This window comes from Pezoporus wallicus, unplaced genomic scaffold, assembly GCF_028554395.1.
Source record: "Pezoporus wallicus isolate ANWC-B61680 ecotype Strahan unplaced genomic scaffold, APGP_CSIRO_Pwel_v1 contig_736, whole genome shotgun sequence".
NCBI lineage: Eukaryota > Metazoa > Chordata > Aves > Psittaciformes > Psittacidae > Pezoporus > Pezoporus wallicus.
This window is the reverse complement of record NW_026639744.1, coordinates 2857325-2879215: the sequence shown is the minus strand read 5'-3', so window position 1 is coordinate 2879215 and position 21891 is coordinate 2857325. Positions and strand designations below refer to the sequence as shown.

General features: G+C 38.0%; 1 protein-coding gene across 8 annotated transcripts in view; it reads right to left on the bottom strand.

The window, feature by feature from the left end:
* The window catches only part of TANC1 (tetratricopeptide repeat, ankyrin repeat and coiled-coil containing 1), an 84949-nt gene that overhangs the window by 7424 nt on the left and 55634 nt on the right, over positions 1 to 21891 (bottom strand). For 6 of the 8 annotated variants that reach the window (XM_057415648.1, XM_057415646.1, XM_057415643.1 and 3 more), the window contains 15 exons: positions 20353 to 20610; positions 17952 to 18077; positions 15596 to 15877; positions 14565 to 14716; positions 13099 to 13330; positions 11705 to 11871; positions 10496 to 11103; positions 9953 to 10061; positions 9613 to 9735; positions 8330 to 8566; positions 7508 to 7693; positions 6045 to 6123; positions 1774 to 1907; positions 987 to 1110; positions 696 to 871 (listed from right to left, as the gene is read on the bottom strand). In XM_057415648.1, the coding sequence (XP_057271631.1) occupies positions 696 to 871; positions 987 to 1110; positions 1774 to 1907; positions 6045 to 6123; positions 7508 to 7693; positions 8330 to 8566; positions 9613 to 9735; positions 9953 to 10061; positions 10496 to 11103; positions 11705 to 11871; positions 13099 to 13330; positions 14565 to 14716; positions 15596 to 15877; positions 17952 to 18077; positions 20353 to 20610 (2993 nt within the window). The remainder of the gene's footprint in view (positions 1 to 695; positions 872 to 986; positions 1111 to 1773; positions 1908 to 6044; positions 6124 to 7507; positions 7694 to 8329; positions 8567 to 9612; positions 9736 to 9952; positions 10062 to 10495; positions 11104 to 11704; positions 11872 to 13098; positions 13331 to 14564; positions 14717 to 15595; positions 15878 to 17951; positions 18078 to 20352; positions 20611 to 21891) is intronic. The other 2 variants (XM_057415645.1, XM_057415647.1) reach the window with 2 other exon arrangements.

Below are 21891 nucleotides of genomic sequence, written 5' to 3'. Positions count from 1 at the left end.
ATGACCTGTGAAACAAATTGAGAAGTGAATTTTCACCTCAGGCCTTGTAGTTCCACATTATCAGGCTGACAGTAACACTGAGATGTGCTCAGTGCCATCTTTGCAAGATGAAAAGCATCAGCATTTGTAACAGTTCTTTCCCAGTCATGGAAAGCATGACAAATACCTATCAAAGACAACTAATGATGCCTTATGATGAAGAAGCAAAATCTTTCTGCATTTCATCTATTCTGGCAATATTATTCTTCCTAAACCTCTCATCTGGAATCTCTGTTCCATGAAGGCACCCAGCTGACCCTGCCAGGTCACCTTGATGGCTTTGCAGAGCCTGAAGGAAAAAAAAAAAGTATTTTCCTTTCATGTCTGAAAAAGCTCCTTTTCCTTTTTTTTCTTAATTCCAGTTCATCCAAAGCAGAAATTGTAAATGCTCCTTTTGATTGAGATTTAAAAGACTTGCATACAACAGCAGACAGTAAAACATAATGGGATAATGCTGGACTTCTACCATCACTACCTCTGTACCAAAACCTCACTGAGAAAATGCTTGCACTGCAGTCCAGTTGCTAGCAGTGTAAGCATCTTTGCTACTTCCTCAGATTTCCTTCCTGGTTTGTTGGCAATACTTCTTCTGAGCTTTGGTCTGTATTAATGAAAATTTTAACAGAAGCTGTTTTCCTGCTGTTAGTTCTACTCACAATATCAGCATCTCCATAAAAAGCTGCCAGGTCTAGGGGCGTTCGTCCATTTTTGTCTGTCTGATCAGTTGTTGCACCTTTCTCAACTAAATACTGAACCACTTCCCTGTGGCCTTTCAGACATGCCCAGCTCAAAGCTGTCAGTCCTTCTTTGTCCAGAGAGGAAATAGCTGCACCTGTAAAATGAAAATGATGTTTGTTATAAAGATGTCCTGTTTAATAAGCAAAACTACTGAACTCACAGAGTCTCTGGTACAGCTGTGCAGCCTTGAACCACTATTTATTTTCTACCTTCAGAAAGCAGAAATTCCACAGTGCTCAAGTGTCCTTCACAAGAAGCCACCATAAGTGGAGTTCGGCCTTGTTTGTCACTTAAATTCACATCAGACCCATGCTCCACTAGAAGTTTAGCAATCTGAAATAGAAAACAGCAATTTAAAAATAAATTGGCAAATTTTATCCTTAAGAGAATGAACTTTTAAAGAAAAGGACTAAGGTGTTATTTATAACAATCACTGAGAAATCTGTTTGCAATTCAGAGCCTTCTCCAGACAGGAATGGCCAGCATGAGGAAGGCTCCTGACTCTTAAGGTTCTCTCTCCATTAATAGAGAAGCAGTATGGAGAATGTGAAATTGCCTCTGTTCTTGGTCTAGGAAATATTTTAACTCTCATCTATTATTTTTCAAGTACATTATAACCAAGGTTGTCATACAGTTGATATACTTTTTAATCCTCTGTATAAAATCACAGAATGGTTTGAGCTGGAAGTGACTTTAAAGATCACCTTGTTCCAACCCCCTGTCATAGGCAGGGACACCTTTCACTAGACAAGGTTGCTCAAAGCCCCATTCAGTCTAGCCTTGAACACTGCCAGGCATGGGGCAGCCACAGCTTCTTTATTTACCAGTATCTGTCGTTTTGGATAACTTTAAAAGTGAGCTTCTGAACGCATTCCTTTGGTGTTGATGCAAGCACGCATTAGAAAATCTACACTAACTTATAACAGGAATAAAGATGGGGGGAATCGAGGACAGCTTCCCAAAGGAATCTGTTTAGTTCACAAAGATGTGTCAGACCTGCCAGTGCCCCTGCCGCACAGCACAGAAAAGTGGCGGAATCCCCCTCCTGTTAGCTCTCGTCACAACAGCTCCACGTTCAAGAAGTAGTTCGCAGACTTCCAGTTTCCCTCTTCCTGCAGCAGCTGTCAGAGCTAAGAAAAGCATTTTCATCAACATCATCTCTTTCCTGTTTTACCACATTTTTTAACACATGCACATTATGTGAGTGTGACTGAAGCCCCAATCTTTTCAACTCTGCTGCTCTGTAGTATTGCCATAAACTATTTCTAGCCTCAAGTGAATTAGTCAGAATCAGCTTAAGTCAATAAACCACGGGGGGGGGGGGGGGGGGGGGGGGGGTTGGGGGTTGTGTGTGAAATGATTCTCAAAGATAAGATCTGTATCATGTGCACAGGCTGTACCTTTAAAGGAATTTTTACGAACATTCTGGATAAACCCACCTGGCTGTTCTAGTTTCTTTTTCATTAATCATTTTTTTCAAGGCAAGAAAGTTTCATCTCTTTCCATCTGGCCCTTCCTAAAGGTGAAGATGGAAACAGCTCTTGGATTCAGCAAAGGGACTGTAACTCAAGTTTCAGGAAGTATGTTTTACCTGATCCCTAGCTGTGATTTAGTATAAAACATCAGATATGTAGATCCCTGCAGAAAGCCTGTGTCTTGGACAATTTAGCTTCATTCTGCACTAGTTGAGACTGTTTTCCCTGGTTTTCATGGTGAAAAGCACAGTAGGTTATGAATCAATAGTTCTAATTCCTGTGTGTTAACCCTTGCTCTAGACTTCAGGGGATTACTGTACATTTTCCAGTACACAAGAGACATCAACATTCTAATCACCTTAAAAATCTTTCTTCGAACAGAACAGTGTATGTTGTCAAAAGCGAGTGCTCTTGACCTCTACCTAAAATGCAGGAACTTTGCAGCTTTTAAACACAGATACTACTATGAGCAGCTACTTTTTCAGCCCTGTCTGGAAACACCAGCGTATCACAACTGCATATACACACCTACACACACTGGAGACAGAACAGTTCAACACAGTGTAACAGCAAATGTGTCCATGTAGCACAGAATTAAAACCACTGTTTTGATCTTTTAGACATTCATAAGATACAAATTACTGCACATCTGTGTTCACAATATGTGGCTTATGAGAAAGCAGGCTTCCATATATTCAACACCAATACTGTGGGACTCAGTACTGTAATGCTTAAGTGTTGCTGTAAGGCTGCACATTTAAACAACTTGCCACCTTCTCTTAAAGCTTATCATACACCTTTTCACTGTGACACTCACTGAAGGCTGAAAATAAAAGTGTATTCCCCATCATGAGTTTTTCCCCTTTTCCCATCAACTTATTGTGTGTTTTAAATGGAGCTTGAAATTAAAGTGGCTTTTTTGTTGTTGTGTTAAAGCATCATCAGTAATGTTAATATTGTTTAGAAAATGGGTTCACACACTGACTTCTGCAACAATCAGCACAGGACTAGCCCCTCTGTTTTCTAAATCCTAATACCACAGAGTTTCCCCATGAGAAGTCGGTCAAATTGTGAATTTCCTGTTACTCTTTTTTCAGCATTTCCAAACATGATAGTTTATTTCAATTGCTACAAATGCTGCAAGTGAATGAAATTACAAACACTGCAGGAAGCAGCACATTCCTTTTTTTAGAACTACAATATCTAACCCATTCACTCTTTACCAACTGGTATTTTGCTATGTTACATTTACATCAACTGTTTTGATCTGAACAACTGGAAAGTAACTCTTACAGATACCAACATCAAAGGGAAAACAAATCATCTCATTCAAAAACTTCACATTTTTTATTCTGTCAGTAGCAGCATTTTAGCTCACAGTGTAACTAACATTACAGCAACAGTGTAACTCCCCATACGTAACCTAGGTATAAGATGACTAAACAATTCCTCCAGCTAGCTTTAACAACATTAGGGCTAAACTCTGCTCAGGAATTCCATCTATTCTACTCCAAAATATGACTGATCTGCCTAATGGTACTCTGCAAAAGTTGAGAGCAACAAAAGAGATGCTATTTTCTATCATTTTTACTAGACAGTAAGTGATGTTCAAATTTAGCTAATCTGTACAGAACATATGAGGCTGGAAAACATCTCAGAGACATCTTTAACCTAAGATTAGTTTTTTGCAACTGAGATTAATGTGGATTTTGAAAAGGGTAAACTAGGGAAATGCAGATAACACTTAGAAGTCTTCCACTGAACATGCTCAAACTTCATCTGTTACATGACCTTTTTTTATCTGCTCCACTTGAATTTGCTATTTAATTTGCCTTGGACCTGTACTTCATACAAATGTGGCCTTCAGCACCGTTAATGGGCTAAAACACTGGGAATGATGATCTCTAGCTGTCTTTCCCTCTAAAGACTCACAATATAAAATGCTATTGAAACAGCCTCCACAATGAGCAGAACCAACTCAGGATTCAAGCAGGTTAACAGCAGTACAAATATATGAACAGAAACAAGCTGTTCTGGAACATGTCACTACATGAAAAGGAATGATCTTAAAGTTTGTTCTATGCTATTTTAATGTGTGATGGATTTTTCCTTTTTAAAAATGCGCTCCTCACTCTATCTGCCTCATCCTTCTAATTTTACCACTATCCAGTTCCACATCATACTCCCATTTGCAAAATAGGCTGCAAAGAACCATTCAGTACAATGCAAACATAAATTCACCCACACATACAAAACTGTGCAGATTCCAGCAGCATATAAATTAGAATTCTTTCCACATAAATTTTGTACATTCGTGTTGTGGTTTAAACCCAGTCAGGTAACTCGTTCACTCACTTCCCCCTCTTCTTGCCCTCCCCCTACTCCCGGAGGGAGGGAGAGGAGAATCGAAAAGAATGCAATTCCCACGGGTTGAGATAAGAACAGTTTAGTAACTAAGGTATAACACAAATCACTACTGCTACCACCAATGATAATAATGATAAAGGAAATAACAAAGGAAGAGAATACAACACCTCACCACCAGCCGATAACTCCCCCCCCAGCCCGACCAAGCTCTGACCCATGCCTCCTCCAACCCTGCAGTCACCCAGCCCTTCCGGGTAACTCCCAGTTACATCCTGGGCATGCCGTGCTGTGGTATGGAATACCTCTTTGGCTAGCTTGGGTCAGGTGTCCTGTCTCTGCTTACTCCCGGCTTCCCCTCCTCCCTGGCAGAGCATGAGGCTCACAAAGTCCTTGGCCAAACCAAAACATCACTGTTATCAGCTCTGTTCCCGAGCTGAAAGTCAAAACACTGCACTGCACCAGCTACCAAGAAGGGGAAAAATGACTGCTACTGCTGAACCCAGGACAATTCGCTAACTGAATATTCCATGTAATGGTAAACCTGTGACTACCTTGACTCACTCTACGTGTTTTTCTTGCCTCAGACTTACTACTCTCTATTTCAGAGAGCAAAAAAATGCTGCAGGGAACTGCCCACAGTTACCTGGACAGAGACCTTTGCCACCTTAGCACTGCATAAGGAAGTACTTACTTCATTAGCAAAGATATCCAATACATAAAGAACTTAAATACAAAACATTGTCAAGAAATATTAAAGGAAAATTAGTTTGGAAAGAGATGTATGGGGTTTGGAATTCACTGTATTTGCAACAAGAGTTCTGTACATGCACAGGAATTAGGAACGTTTGCTTCTTCGGTATGTGAAGAGGTTACTGACAATAATTAAAAGAGATGGTTTTCACACCTGCTTGTACAATCTCAGCTTTTTAAACGAATTTGAGATGCTACTCATATGGTTAACCAGGAAACCTTCCAGCTGCAGCCTGCACAGCTTACAGCCTGTCTTAAAAAAAAGATCTGGTATTTTCCACACAGAGGGATGTCTTTTCATCCACGGTCTCGTTCGAATAAATGAGTCAACTGCCTCGCATTTCTTGCAAACAAATGAGATTTAACAACAACAAAAAAAAATAAATTCTCAGATAATCCTAAGAAATTTACACTGCAGCTCGAAGCACTGTATTTCCACATATAATTTCCAATTTAATTAGGAAGTCAGTAATTTTCAGTGATTTTAATACAAAATAACTCTCCAATACGAGAGGAGTGGATTTATTAAGTTAAAAACTCTACACTTATACTCTGCATTTTATTATTAAAACTGGTATTTCCCACAACTTCTACCACAGAGAATTAAGTTCAAAAAATCAGAATCTGTTATTTTTTAAATGAGCAACTCTAGGGAAAACAGAAGAAAGAAAATACCTGTTTCTCCCCACAAGGCATCAGTGTCATTGATGTCTATTCCATGATCCTTTTCAATTGTCAAGATGTAACAAACCACCTGTCAAGATCAGTTAGCAGAGATGTGAGTCACTAAACCATCACTTGCACAACATAACAAAGGATAAAAGATTTAAAACAATGCACATGAATCAAAGAAAATGAATAGATATTGTTCATAAGCCATCAAAGCAAGGTCCGTATGATTTTTAGTATGACCTGAAGATGACTGTTATTGAAAGTAGTTTAAAAATAAAGCCTAGCGCCCTTCTGTTAACTGGTTCAGGATGTTTTGCATTATTATGATTTAATGAGCTCCTGTATGACCACAACAATCAAGGCAAACAGTGCCAAAAATAAAAATAACGCATCCCACTCCTAAAACCAGGGAAAGATGGACATTTTCAGGTAAGAGTAACTACGATTAATGTGACCTATTTTGCTGATATTCAGCAGTTGACTATTTTCATTTGAGTCATGGATAGCAACTTTTACAAGTAAAGGAATTATCCATTAATTCAAGTTAATCATAGTTCAGAATCCTCCAATTTATATTGTGAGACAGTGATGGCTTATAAATTATACAATAAATTAATTGCACATAGGCATTTCTGTATTTGAATCATGCAAACGACTCTAAAGACCAGACCTTATGGCACTTAAAGAATAGATTTAAAAGAACTTAATACTGAAATGGTTTTATTGAAGAGATTTTAAGTTTCCACTTTTGGTACATCACAATACATACACAGGAAATCCCATCAGCCTAGTATGATCTTTACTCAAGTATCTTTACTTACCAATTACTTTTATGCCAAAGTTCAGGTTTATTTTTCCAGTGAACAGAAGACATACTTGTATTATCTTGTATTATCTAAACCATTTTAAGTATTTCTTATTTGCTTACTTTTAGTGTTCATTTTACTGAATAGTACTGTAATGCTGACAGTTATCATATACATACATACACCCCCAAATTTCTGTCTAAAGTGACATTAAGCTGAAGAAAGCTGAAATCTATAGCCTGATATGTGCACCAGGTTAAAAATTTAAGCATGTCCAAGTATGTGCAATATGCAACTTGTTATACTATGAAAAAAACCCTAAAGAACCCAGAAATCATCCTAAAGTAGAAACATGCTACAGTGGATCACAGATACAGAATATCATCGTTACCACTACGGAGTTAGGACAACAGAAAACCAGTTAGGAACAGACAGGAAAAAACCCACAGAAAATTACATATAAACAAATCCTGAAACAAATAATGTAACTGGATAGTTAACTACAGCATTTACAACTGCTGCTAAGAGTGCACACTACTTTAAATACCAGAAGTTTCAATAGTTCTGCTCTCCAGACTTCTTTCAAAAATAGCTGCAAGCAGTGTTATGCAACTCTGATAAATTCAAACAGATTTGGACATATATGAACTACAAACCTACCTGACAGTGTCCCATACTGGAAGCTGCTGTTAGAGCTTGCTGCAACGCCTGGCTTCTTCTTAATGAATTCTGTTCTTGGGATGGAGCTATCCAAGCAACATTGAGCAAGTACTCAAGGATATCACAATGCCCTCTCAGTGCGCTATGGACCAAAGCACACTGGCCCTTCTTGTCTACATAGTCAGCCTGCATTGTAGGTGGAGGGAAAAAAGGTGTTCAAAGTTAAAAAGTCAAGTGAAAGACCATGAGAAGAACTCCCAAGCACTGCAAGAGAGTAAATGTCACTCCTATCTTCAAGAAGGGCAAGAAGGAAGATCTGGGGAATTATAGGCCAAACAGCCGCACCTTAGTTGCTGGGAAGGCAATGGAAGAACTATCTCGGAAACCATTTCCAAACACATGAAGGACAAAAAGGTGATTCGGAGTAGTCAGCATGGGCTTACTAAGGGGAAGTCATGCTTAAACAACCTGTCAGCCTTGTACAACAAGGTGACGGGCTTTGTAGATTAGGGGAGAGCTGTGGATGTTATCTACCTCAACTATAGTAAGATTTCTGACACTGTCTCTCATAAGATAGTCATGGACAAGCTGATGAAGTACACACTTACATTAAGTACACAGTGAGGTGGACCTAAAACTGGCAGAATGGAGGGGCCAGTGGCTTGTGATGGGTGGCATGTGAAACTGTTTCACAGAAGCCTGTGTAGAGGTTCTTCCCCATACCCTGCCCCAATTATATACTACTTATGTAATCAACAATTTTCTTAGGTCTTTACATGATTTTTTTGACTGCAAACATTGCAATTTTGTGCATGAGCTTACCTTTGCACCTTTTTTGCACAGCAGTGAAACTATGTTTATGTGACCCGCAGCAGCTGCATAACTAAGTGCTGTCATCCCATTTTCTGAAGTTCCATCAATAGCAGCTCCAAACTCTAGTAAAAGAGTGACCACTTCTTCATGTCCAAGGTGTGACTGAACACACAGCACTGGAGCATTATTTAAGACTTCAGTCCTGTAATTCACATTTGCTCCTGCCAAGATCAGCAGCCGACTCACCTAAAATTCAATTTAAACAACTTTTTATTCAGATTTGTCTGAATTTATTAAGAGACTGTGACATCTTGATTCAAATACTCGTATGTTACTTCCCAATTTTGATGGAGATTTTATTGGCAGACATTGACTTTATCACATATCTAGCAATATGAAAGTTTAAAATTGTCTGTTAGCAAATAATTATTCTATTAGTGTGTACTTCTAATAGAAAACTTACCTCTTCCCTGAAACTCACTACTCTCTCATGACAATTCCATCCATGCGACTTGCTGCTACTCTGCAGATTTATGTATCTGACTCCATTAACAGAGAACCAGATTGCGTAAAAAGCAATCTCACTGCCCAGAGAAGCTGTGGCTGCCCCATCCCTGGCATTCCAAGGCCAGGCTGGACAGGGCTTTGAGCAACCTGGTCTAATGGTATGTGTTCTTGCCTGCGGCGGAAGGGCTGGAACTGGATGATCTTTAAAGTTCCTTCCAACCAAAACCATTCTAGGATTCTATGATTCTAAAAGCATTATCAGAGCATGCAAGTGTGTGTGTGCATGTGCGCACAAAGTTCCAACCAAAAGGCTTAGCAATTGGCTAGAATTGCAACTTACCAACTTAGATTTCCCTATCCATAATACAGGGATTCAAACAATAATGCAAAGTTCTGACATCTTGCATCCTTTCACTCTCACAGTACCTCCCCTTTTACATCTCCCCTTGATACTCTCCCTTACAAGAAAACATGGCTGAAGTCTGCCGAGCAAATCAGGTGGTACATCTGACCCCCTGAAAGTGCATCCACACATTTATCTATGCTGTGGAGCATGGTTACATCAAAATCAGGGTCAGAACCTTCTTTCCAGCAAAACTATCAAGGAAAACTTCACTGGACTTCAACAACAGGTTTAAAAAGGTTCACGAAGACTGGTTATAAAGGAGTTCAGTTACAGACGCAAAGAGTGGTGGCTTTTTTCCTCTAAAGGGTTAATAGTTACACTACCAGTGCTGCTGAAGCAGCTGAAGCACTGATTGCACACAAGTGCTTTATTATCTTACCTTCACATTGGGGGTATAGATGTTTCTCAGCGAAGCAAGGGCTGCAGACAGTCCATCAGTGCTATAACCAATCCACAAGGCTTGAAGATGACTGGAAGAAATTCCAGTCCTTTTACTGAGACCCTACCAGACGAGACATAACAGGAAATCTCTCTATAGGATTAGAAATACTATTCAAATCTACAACTCACCAGCATAAAGGGAAGTTAGTATTTTGTCTGTTAGCACTACCAAGTATTTCTTATGAGCTTCTAATAAATTATTAAAGCAACACGGAGGACAATCTCTATGACTCATTCATATGAATAGGTCATAAAACCTATTAAGCTGTAAACTTTACCTTAAAAATGTGAGCTTTAAGTATATGATGACCAAGTTCCATAGTTTGTTGACGGTTTAACTTTCCCTCTTGTCGAGAAAACATGAAAGCCAGTAAAGCATGTCCATTCCTAGTAAAAAAGATTGAGAGAACTGCTTTTATACTTTCAGTAAATATCTTAACACATCTGTATGCCTGTCATAATAGCTCAGCTTTCTTTGTCAGACTACTGAAACACACCACTTCATCTAAACAATATTCTTTACATAATGCAAAGAGAAAAAAGGCAAATTTCAAAGTTGAAACACACTCCTAGTATTTCTTTACTGTCACCTCACCAGGGGCCTATGTTAGAACCAATACAGGTTCGACACCGATTTGTAAACTGCTCTCCTTTTGTCTTGTTTCATCTCACAGTACACTGCAGGTACCACAGATAAAACACAATTCTACAGATCTGAATCCTTCTGAAATTTGAGATAAAATGTATATTTAGTAATTCAAACGATTACATAAAAGATAACTGCAGTTCTTTGAACATCATTTAGTGAAGGTTTCATTTACCTTGGCTCACATAAGAAGTCAGTATTTTCACCATCTGCTCTCCAAACAAGCCATTCTCGGAAGGAAGGATGGCAGAACATACGTGTTTTGTCACGCCTTTTTATCAGAAAACATGAAAGGGCTTCCATCCTTTGGCTGAAGTCTTCCCACTGCTGTTCACCATTTATCTGTCCTGCATTAATAGCCTGGAAAATCTGGTCATCTGTCATGGGATGTAGGGATGCCAGTGCCACATTTAATATGGGCAGGGCTCGCTCAAAAGCGGAGTTTGTCATGAACTTCATATTGCACTGAAGTAAGTACAGCTCTGATAGAGACACTGGAACAACCTTGTAGCTTGCGCTTTTGATTACTAAGTGACCTTTCTGGAAAAGATCCAGAGTGAGTTTCAAATAGAGGTAAGATCCCAGGCTTCTCAGGATCAGGTGGTTACTCACTTTCCCAATAATAGCTGCATCAGCTTTTCCATTTAAAGATATGTTGTTTATAATTTCCTGGCTGTTATTAATTCTGTACTGAATATAGGCATTCAAATCCTCATGAATTTCTTTGTTGTCTGGAAAATTGTCCAGGGATATTGCAATAAAGGGCAGTGAACGTACTACTTCCTATGAGGAGGAGAAGGAGAAAAAAAGAAGGAAATTAAAAACCAAAGCAACCAACCCAACACACAGGCATTACAGTATTCCAGCACTAAAAACTCAACAACACATCTCTGCTGTATTTCTCTTCTTTAATGAGCACAAAACAGATTACAAAAATTCAGTATCTCTGTGATGGCTTTGCTAAAGCAAACTTTGTCTGATTTCACCACTTCTTGTATTATCAATTCTACTGGCATACTCAAGAAAGCAATTCTAAACAAAAGAGGCCTCCAATATCATACTTTTGCACTGTAAATAAACAAGCAACAACAAAAGAAGGAAGGAAAAAAACCAAACCAAACCAAGAGACTTTACTCTGAATTCCCATAAAACCAGCCACTGGAATACTATCCTGGAGAAGTGGTGGACAGACTCAGCTGTACAGGGTGCTGGGAGATCTAGCCTAGACTGTGTTTTTACCAAGAAAGGTAGGATCAGATGATCCTTGAGGTCCCTTCCAACCTGGTACTCTATGGTTCAGTATTCTTCCTATTAATGCAGTTGCACCAATGTGAAAGATCACTTGGTCTTTGACAGTAAGAGAAGAGTTAAAAGGTGTATTTACCTGAAAATTAGTTCTTATGGTCACAATGAGCTTCAGCCAGGGAGGAAACTTACAGATTATGCTTGAGATAAATGAAGAAACTGTGTCACCATAATCAGGTTTATGAAATTCAGCATCATTTAAACCATCTATCAAAATTATGTAGTCTTCCTCAGGAATTTTCCGCTCTGAAATATGGAAATTAGAGAAAAGGAAAGGATGAATACAGATTTTCCTACATCATTAAAAGTGATGCATTTTTAATCCCCAAATGTTGAGCATTCAAGAAATAAAAACCTACCTTTATATGCAGCAATATGTCTTAAGGATTCAAGCATTATTTAGGAAACTATAAGCATTAAGAGATATAAAACAACACTGCCATAAAATGACTATAAATAGAAGCAATCACAACAGTGTTTTTTACTGCACTATTATTATGGATCTATTTCACAACCGATTTTAAAAGAGTTAAAAGATTAAACAAGGCTGTTAACTGAAGAGATGCACATATATGGGAAGAAGGCATATGTAGGTTATTTAAGCTATTAGTTAACACTGCTTTTGATTATTAGCTATTTACTTAAAGATTTATCCTTTGACTTACCAAACAAAATATTTTACAATTTGCAAAAATCATAAGGCATTGGTTTACACTTCCAATTCTAACAAGAAGTTATTTTGCAACAGCTCAAGAAACTAGCAATATTCATTTTGAGCACTTGATAAGGATGAAAATCCTGGGGGTAAACATAAGATTTGCCAATGGATTTCACAGGAATTTTGTTGACTGTCAACAAAATTCAAGAACTGCAAACCAGTTTTCATGAGAATGACACATGCTCTGTTCACACATTGGCAAATCTCCCCATCTTGCCATGTATCAAGTACCTGCTCAAGCTGGCACATACTCTGAAGCTTGCTGTTTTCAAGGAGTTTGCTTTTTTTTTTTTTTGAATATAAAAATCATGTTGTTACACACTTTCTTGGAAAACTGCCATATCAGTTTTAAAAGCAAGCAAAAAAACCACATCCACTCTGCAGGTGTTTAGGCGCAGAAAATTACAAAACAAAGAAGTGTGACAAAACTCAAAAGCATCTGAAAACAAAATCCTTTAATGCAAATGTGCCAACCTTAAATTCAGGGTACAAAGGTATCCTTGAGTTTTCTGGGGGAAAAAAAAAAACTTTAATATTAAAGTTTCATAGAATTTTATTTAAAAAAAAAAATAAAAATCAAACGATGGTTCAAAAGCTACCCGTTGTTGTTACAACGACCGCCATTAAGGAATCCCTTTCTCCAGGAGCGTTTTGCTTTACTTATTTCTCTTAGAGCATCAAAATACATATTCTTAATTTTTTTTTTTCACTTTTTCTGCAGTTCAGATTCAGTTGCCACTTTCTGCTTAACCTACCTTTCCTGAGGTTTGAAAGCGGTTCCAACACTCCCCTTTTAAAAGCTGCTGCTGGATCCTGGACACACGATCTCAGGCTAAGCATGCTTTGTAAGTGAGGCTCTTTTATTAGAAGATCTCTGTAGGCTGTTAGTTGATTTGAACGACAAAGTAAAGCTGCAACACTGTGGACGAATTCTGGTACAAGACACGTGTACGTGTTGTCAGCTTGACAGTAGTGATAAGCAACAACCTGCAGAATTTAACAAAGAAAAGAAAGAATTACCCCTTCAATACACACACTGGTTACTAGTTAGTCTGATTATTGTAAAAGTGAATTTCTCTTTCAGCTACAAAATACTTTTTAGGGTTAGAATAATTATCCAACTCCACAACTGGTCTCAGATGGCTCCTATCAAAAACACAGAAAAGAAGGTAATGGAACGGATTTTGACCTTGCAGTGTATGCAAAGAGGAAGTGAAACCAAAATGTCAGGTTCTGGCAGGAAAACATAGTCATTTCAGTTCATGTGATTTGGATACAGTGAGTAAACAGCTAACTACTGTAAGAAGAATAACTTTAGGCTGACTAAGCAACCTATTAGCTATAATTTAACAGCATTGGGTCACACACCATATTGACCCAAGGAATCACTTAATCATCATTAAGGCAAAAGTAAATGACAGACAGCTATTAAAGGCATACTTATGTAGCAAACAGGGTAAGAGGACAACTGGCTTTATTCTGCTTATCACAAATAAGTGTGTTAATTAAAATGTAACATAGGCCATATTTCTTTAAAAAGAACCAAACCCCAAGGAAAACATGGTGTTCACAGTAAACAGTCTGCACTCCAGTGTTTTCATAACATCATTTCTGAATAATACACATCACCTTAAAAACCGTAACAATAACCTCATCATGTTTTTCTCTATTGGCATAAACCATGCAATTCAGATAGCAACAATTTTTAATAATTAGGCAAAAAACCCACAATTACCATAATAACCTAATGCAAAAATAACTTTTGCTTACTTCAGACTCTCAGAGCACGGAAAATAGAAAGATTACATTCAGACTCAACCTGCACCATAGAACATAGATGGATTATACACAGACCAAACATTTTATCATCTTTTTTTTCCCCAAGATTTTTACCTTTGGAAGGTAGGCTGAGCATCTACCTGTAGAGAACACATGCCCCTTTTTGTAAGTAAAGGATCCTACTCACCCATACACACATAAAACAGAAGTGAATTTTTTAATGTTAACTCTTTCTAAGAGCAAGCAGAATTCAAACAACAGCTTGAGAGGTAGAAAAGGACAGTAGCTGATTTCACCATTTGTGAAATGTACACATCTTTTGGAAGTGTCCAAGGTTACTGCCTGTTCTCTCACCACTGACCAATAGCACGTCCAGGCGACCGTCTGCCTCAGGTTAGACTCCTTCTAACATACTGAAAATCTATTAGTAAGTGGAACTCACCTTTGAAGCAAGGCGTCTCACAGGATCACCTGTTTGATTTTGGTATTCAGGAGTACTAGGACAATTCAGTGTCTTTATTGTACTGGTACCATTTGCTGGAGGAGCAGATGGGGATAACTGACTTAAGGGAATGTCCTGACAGGAATCACCACCTATTTTTAAAAGACAACAAATACAAGAAAGACCAAGTTTGCTGATGGCAGATTGTTTTCTAGGAAAACATGACAGAATATATTTACTACTAAAGTAAAAATGAAAACTTAACAGTAGCATTAAAGGCAGCCTGCAACTAGTCTGATAAACACAGGACATTAAATGCCACAATTTTAAAACAATTCCACAGACTTGTAGATCAAAACTACAGGATTACTGAAAGCAAACCATACTGACGCGAAGTGTGCCCTTATTAAAACTGTACACACAACTCATTTAAACCAATAGTTTTTATATGACTGAATTGTCAGGAAATATAAACAATATATCATTATTATAAGATTATTATTACTTGAAGTATCAGTAGAAGAAGTAGCAGTAACAGTCACATCATCCTTCCAGTTATGGTAGGCACTGGATGGCTCAGGTGACAGAATCCTACAGATCCCAGCAGAAGACAGAATGGGTTTCTCCATAGCTTTATTATTGCCTCTACTGAAATGCTATGAAAAATGCATGGTACTGAAACACATTTGGTCTGCAGTGGCGAAGAAACACGTCACTTGTCACTTTCCATACTAATGGGAGAACAAGCTACTAGAGTCACAATACCAGAGTTTAGGGTACACGCTGCCTGACAGAAGGAAGAGATTCTACATAAAGTCTTCATTTTACAATCTCTTTTGTTTGGCTGGGCCCCCGCTATATTATCTGGAAGGTATTTGTCAAAGCATGCAATTTTAACAGTTTCCTTTCCTCACCGCAGGGAACAAGTATTTGCCAAGAAGCTGATGAAGCCCTTAAGTCAAAAAAACCCAAACAACAAGCTCTTTTTATCAGTACAATAACCCAAACAGTTACTCAGAAAAGGAACATACTTTTAGGGCATGAATTAGGGCTATTTGAAGCTATTTGCCTCATGCGACTTCCATGGCAGCTCAGTGCCACCAGCCGTGAAATAACTGCAGTCTTCCCAAATCCCACATTTCCAGTAATGACTGCTCCTCTGATCTCTGATGGATCAGTATTCTTCAGTTTTTCCTCAATTGCTTGAAACAGCCATTCTCTTCCAACAAATACTGAGTCTGTTGTTATGCTTGGCACTTCGAACAACAGTGGCTTCAGCAAAATGTCTTGAGGCTTATAGGGGATGAAAAGAGCTGAGAAGAGATGACAGGGAGAAAAATTACTTAGAAGAAACTTGACATGCAATAAAACAGCACTGTTTCAGAAGATCACTTCATTCAGTGACCTCATTAATAGTGTTCATACTCAGACTTCCTAGAGCTTTCATCATGAAAACCTTACAGACCGATTTGCTCAGCTCAGGTCACCTCCATTATTCCTAGGTGAATTAAATTCTAGAGAAAAGAAGATACAAGTGTAAATCTGAGGAGTTTTTTTACAACTGAAGCAAGTTAGTAAATCACAGAATCCACAAGTTTTCTTAATGCATTAACAATTCTGTAAATGGGGAAGTGCCAAACATTGCTCAGTTAGAATGAGCTACACTGCTGAGCATCTCAGTGTCAGGTCTTCAAACCTGCAGACATTTACAGAGAATAAATATTTTTTTGCTGTTTTAACCCTGTAGCTTTAAAGTAATGTTGGAAAAAAAATTACTACTCTGTAGTTCTGTATTTTGAAGCCACAAGAACAGAAATTACACAGCACAGCTGAAAGTGTAGTCATGTTTGATTACTTTATACATTTGGAAAACAGAAAACCTATAGTTTGGAACAATTTGGCTTTGGTTGCATAAAACACATTAAAATTTACAGAAATAATAATATGCACTAATATAATGCTCTGAAGAGCATTCATTAACCAAATCTAATGTTACACAAATGCTGTTTCAGCATTAATCTACAAGTATGAAAAAACACAAATTAAAGAGGACAGCAGAGCACCTATATATGATCAGTTTTACTAGGAATTTGCTTAAATTGTTCTGTTTTATTGGTTGTGACAGATGAACTCGCCTCCTTGACCAAATCTGTGGTAGTCTGGTCGAGGCACTCTTGGATTATGTTTTTCTCAGGTGCAAGACCTTAAATCTGTCCTTGCTGAACTTCATAAGGTTCTTGTTAGCTCACTATTCCAGCTTGTCCAGGTCTTTCTGCAGGATGGCTCTTCCTTCTAAATGTCCACTTCCCCACTCAGTTTGGTATCACTGGCAAACTTCATAAGGGTACACTTAATCCCACCTTCCCGATTATTTACAAAGAGCACTGGGCCCAGTATTGATCCCGGGAGGACCCACTGGTGACAGGTCCCCAGCTGGAAAAGGAGCTGTTCACCACCACATCAGGGTGCAGCCAGTCAGCCAGTTTACCCCCCCCACCACCACCACAGAGACCATATGTCAGGGCTGTAATGCATCAGTTTCTCTAGCAGGAGGTTGTGGGGAAACCATTTCAAACACCCTGGGAGAAACCTAGGTAGACAATTGTTCACCATTCAGCCCACATCAACCAAGCAAGTTGCTTTGTTACAGAAGGAAATCAAATTTGTCAACCCCTTGGTGAATCTGTGCTGACTTTTCCCAGTCGTGTGCTTCATTTGACTTATGATAGCCCCCAGGAGGATTCATTCCATAACTTTCCCGCAGACTGAAGTAATACTATTGGGCCTACAATTTTCTGGATCTTCCTTTAAGCTCTTGTAGACAGGGGTACTGTTAGCCTTCTTCCAGTCTTCTGGGATGTCCCCCGATCTCCACAACTTCTCAGAGATCAAATATGTGTTAGTCATAAATAAGTCTAATGGTATAAGATCAGCTGTGTTTTTCTAAAACAGAATTCTGATGACAGCCTCCTGAAGATTTTAAATGCAGCATAGTATTTCTTAAGTTGCAGTACACTCTTAACTGAATGTCACATGACAAAACGTAGCAGTGAAAAAAAAATACTCAGTAGTTCCTGAATTAGTATTACACAGTTTCAATCTGGAGATGTACATGATCAGAACTACACTGCCCATGCACACTTGGATAAACAATATACTGATTTCTTATTAAAAGCCATACATATCATTTTTAACCTCAACATTACGCAGGGAAAAGTATAAGCAAGCATTTTATTTTCAGATATACTGAATGATCTGTCAGGAGCACTCTAAAGTAACACTTCATAAGGCAGGGGAGTTTACAAAGATCACAAAATATCCATGTTACAAAACTACTGAAGAATTGTATGACTGTACCAAGACAGATGCAGATGTAAACATGCATACCTTTACTTTCCTGCTGCACTCTCCCGCCAGCAGTGTTGTGCCAAGGCAAACGAATTGAAGTGCGTAAGGGAGTATTTCTTTGTCCATCCAAATAACTCAAATCTTCCAGTTTGGTTGAACTTGTTGCTAGAATATTAAAGGATCGAAGCTGATTCTTCTGTCAGCATAAGTTACAAAGAGCATTTCTATTTATTACCATTCTTTCCTCAACACAATAGTTACAGATAAGTTTTTTCTAGACAATGGCAGTGGTTGAAGTAATTTAGAATATTTACAAAATGCTTTTCAATCAAGTTCACTAAATATTTAGTCGGATTCTTCCCCTTCTAGGTGGCCCTCACATCAGCCTTAACTTCCTCATGTAGTAAACAGTTCTGTTAATACAGTTTCCTTTTTTTACCATGAGAACCACCATATCAGTGAGGTCAGAAGTGTTATGAGCATGGTTCATGCTCATGTTCAGCTATTAGCTGCTGGCACACTATCTGTGAGGAAACATTTGCAATCTTTTTGTATTAAATGCTATAAAATTCTGGATAACATTTTTCATTTTCTTGATTTCTTAAACCAAAATGACTGCTATACAAAAGAACTGAAAATCCACAGAATGTATATGCTGAGTTATATCATGGATACATACTTTTTCACCAGAAATGAATATTCACATTAAAAAAGCAGTTTTCAAATTGATATCAAATCCAAAATCTTCCATCTGTTGGAGGGACATCACAGCAGGGCATAAGCAATTCAGATTTCTGGAGTGCACTGACAACTTCCTGACATAGGCCAGCAAGAAGCCAAAAAGGAAAGCCGCTCTATCCATGAAGAGGTATTTTCTGCTTCCTCCCATGTCATATCCTAGGGCCAGCAAAACTAGCGTCCATCTCCAGTTTTAGACAGACATGCAGATCAAGTATGTGGCAAAATTATGAATCACATACAAGCAATTCAAATGCTCTAAATGATAATCGGAGCAGAACACGTAGCTTGACATATGCCATAGAACTAGAATATCACCTTCATCACGTTCATGAACTAGAAAGTTTCTTCAGGAAGAGAATAACAGAACTCCATAATAGGAAGTGAAACACAGTAAAAGGGGAAAGAGTGACAGCAAGACACAATTCAGTGATTCCTAAAACAACACTCCTGCTTCTCTAGCAGGGATTGGAGGTGTGACAACTTCCAATCCCATGTTCATCCAGGAAAAGTTTCTTCAGTCACCCTTATCTGCAAGGATACTGCAGATTAATTATTTAAATTCTTGCACATGTACCACAATTATCCAAGTTTTAAAGAGAGAAAATTAGCACCAGCACTCAAAAGCCTGAAAAAAGTCATTTACAACTTGAAAGCACGTTAGATTTCACAAAAATCTGTAGCAAACATCTCTCCGCTGTCAGAGACTGGAACATCTAAAATCAGGATAGTACATTTCCTTTGACATGGGACAGTCCACACAGAGCATTAACTTTCCAGCACTATAAACCCATAGTTTTTTCAGTCCCTTGTGAACCTGGGCATTATTGTATTCATAATATAGTATGTTGCTGTAAAATAATCCTTCAACCACAGAATTTTTAAAAACTATTCTATTAACTTTCATGGTATTTTAAAGCCTCAAATTACCTTTATGAAGACTGAAGTGAGTGTTCCAGTATCTTTCATAACATTTCATGAAGCATTCTAAATGTAGGAATGGGTTTTTTTGTTTGTATAAGCATTGGATTTTGGCTGTTACTGACAAGTCTTAAGTTCTTGTTAACATTTACAAAGCTGCACATTAGCATCCTTTCCTGTTGCAGTTCTAGTATATTACAATTTGTTAGACTGCTTTGGGATAAACACATATACTTCCTTCCTCTAAGTAGATTTCAAGTCAGAAACAGTTTTTCAGAGATATGCTTATTTCACAACACTTAGAAAAAGCAATAGTAAGGTCACATACGTATCTATCAGAACTGAACAGACTCACATTTTCTGAATGAATGATTCAACTAAACAGCAAAATTTCACATACTGCTTTAAAAAAAATATGTATGTCACTTGTTCAACAGAGATCAAAGTATGATTTTGGTCTTGGTCTACATCAGACTTAAGCATCTAGCAAATGTGAGTGCATGCAAGAGACAGCAACCACCTTAAGGATTAGCTGACATTAGATACAGAATAACTGATGGACTTTTAAAGTACTGCTAAAGTCCTAACCAATACCTACTAAAAAGTGCTATAAAAACCCTCTGTACGACAATTATAGTAACTCAGGTAATGCTCATCTAGTCAGTTTAGGACATGCTTTTTGTCATTTTTTCCATAAAAATACTTTCATACTAACAACAGAAAGATTCAACAGAAATGTCCTATCATTAAAAACATAATTTGTTCTACCTCAGGACTTTACCTGCAACGGAGTTTGGACGAGGCATTATTAAAGAGCCAGTATTTTGAGCATAAGGAAAGGGACCCTCTCCTGTTGGTACTTCCTTTGGCAAATTCTCAGCAGATCCAACTGCTTCCTCTTCTGCAACTGGTGAACAGTTATCTGTTCTTCGATCATGACTAATCCCTTGATGTCTTCCAGCTCTGAAACTCCCATCCTTGCTCCATTCCAAACTGGATCCACTACGATCATCATTTTCTGATGAACTTGTTATAGTTGCTGAAAGAGGAGAAAAAAAAAACCCCAAACCCAACTAAAGAACACAGAGGAAAATAGTACACTCATGTTAATTTTCATACTCAAATAGCATTTGGGCCCAACAGATATTCAAGTATTTCTTCACTGGGTATTTTGTTAATTTTAAGGAATATTATTTATCTAGAAGGGCCAAGTAACACAGCTGCTCAGATTAGGAAAAACACCTGAGAAAGGAGGCAAAAAGAAAATTGTTCTGAAGAATCCAGCTGTATCCTTAAGTTTATGTAATTTGTGATGGGAGGAATAAGCAAAATAAAACCAACACCAAAACAGTTATGACTTTATATAAACAATCTACTACTTCCCCAAAACACGTGTCAACTTCATTTAAGAATTCAAATTTTGTAACAGATCTTGCAAATTTTCAAACCATTCTGTAATCATGGAGACAACAAAAGCCTACTAAGAAGTAAGAACAGCATCTAGAGCAAGAGCAAAATTTAAATGCATCTTTTTGATAATTCACTTTTTTAAAGACTAATATTTTACAAAAACAATTCAAAATTCAACACTTTGAAAAAACTTGCACAGTTCTTCCAAAGCTGGGAGGCTTTCCACAAGCCGCCTTGTGATTAAATGTCCTGTATGTTTGTGAAACACATGATAAAACTTCACTGCTGTTCAGAGACCAAGCTCACCTCACATAGATAGCGTAGCTACATTAGGATGGCAATCTGCCTGCACTCACATACCTGGCAAACTTATCTTGATAGAAAACTGCCATCAACTCAGCTACGTATTACTCCTTTCTTAAGTACCTAACATATTTCAATGTCAGAAAAAGCACACAAGGCTATATGCATGTTTGACCAGACCCTGTAGAATATATGAACAAGATTTCAGATTCTATTAAACACAGTGATTTGGGCTTTTAAAGCATTTCAGTGTACTGCAGTATGAAGTAAATGAGAGGCTCAAATAAAACCTTTTCATTTTTTCTGATGTCATTATAAATTAATCAGAAAACATTTGCAAATTATTTCTCAATACTAAGGGAAACTTTTGGGCAGTAAGATGTGGGTGTTTTTGGTATGAAAATTTCAGGTAATGAGAAATAACTAACACAGAGTTAGACAGAGCCTCAGCTTAACGACACCTGAAAACCACAGAGGTGGTTTTGCATGCTGCATTACAGAACAGTGGTTTTCCACTGCTCTAGTGATTCACTAGATGAAAGCTAAAACAACACTAACTGCACTATCTGGAGTGCTCCAAATATTCCAGTTTGGTGGCCAAGGGTTA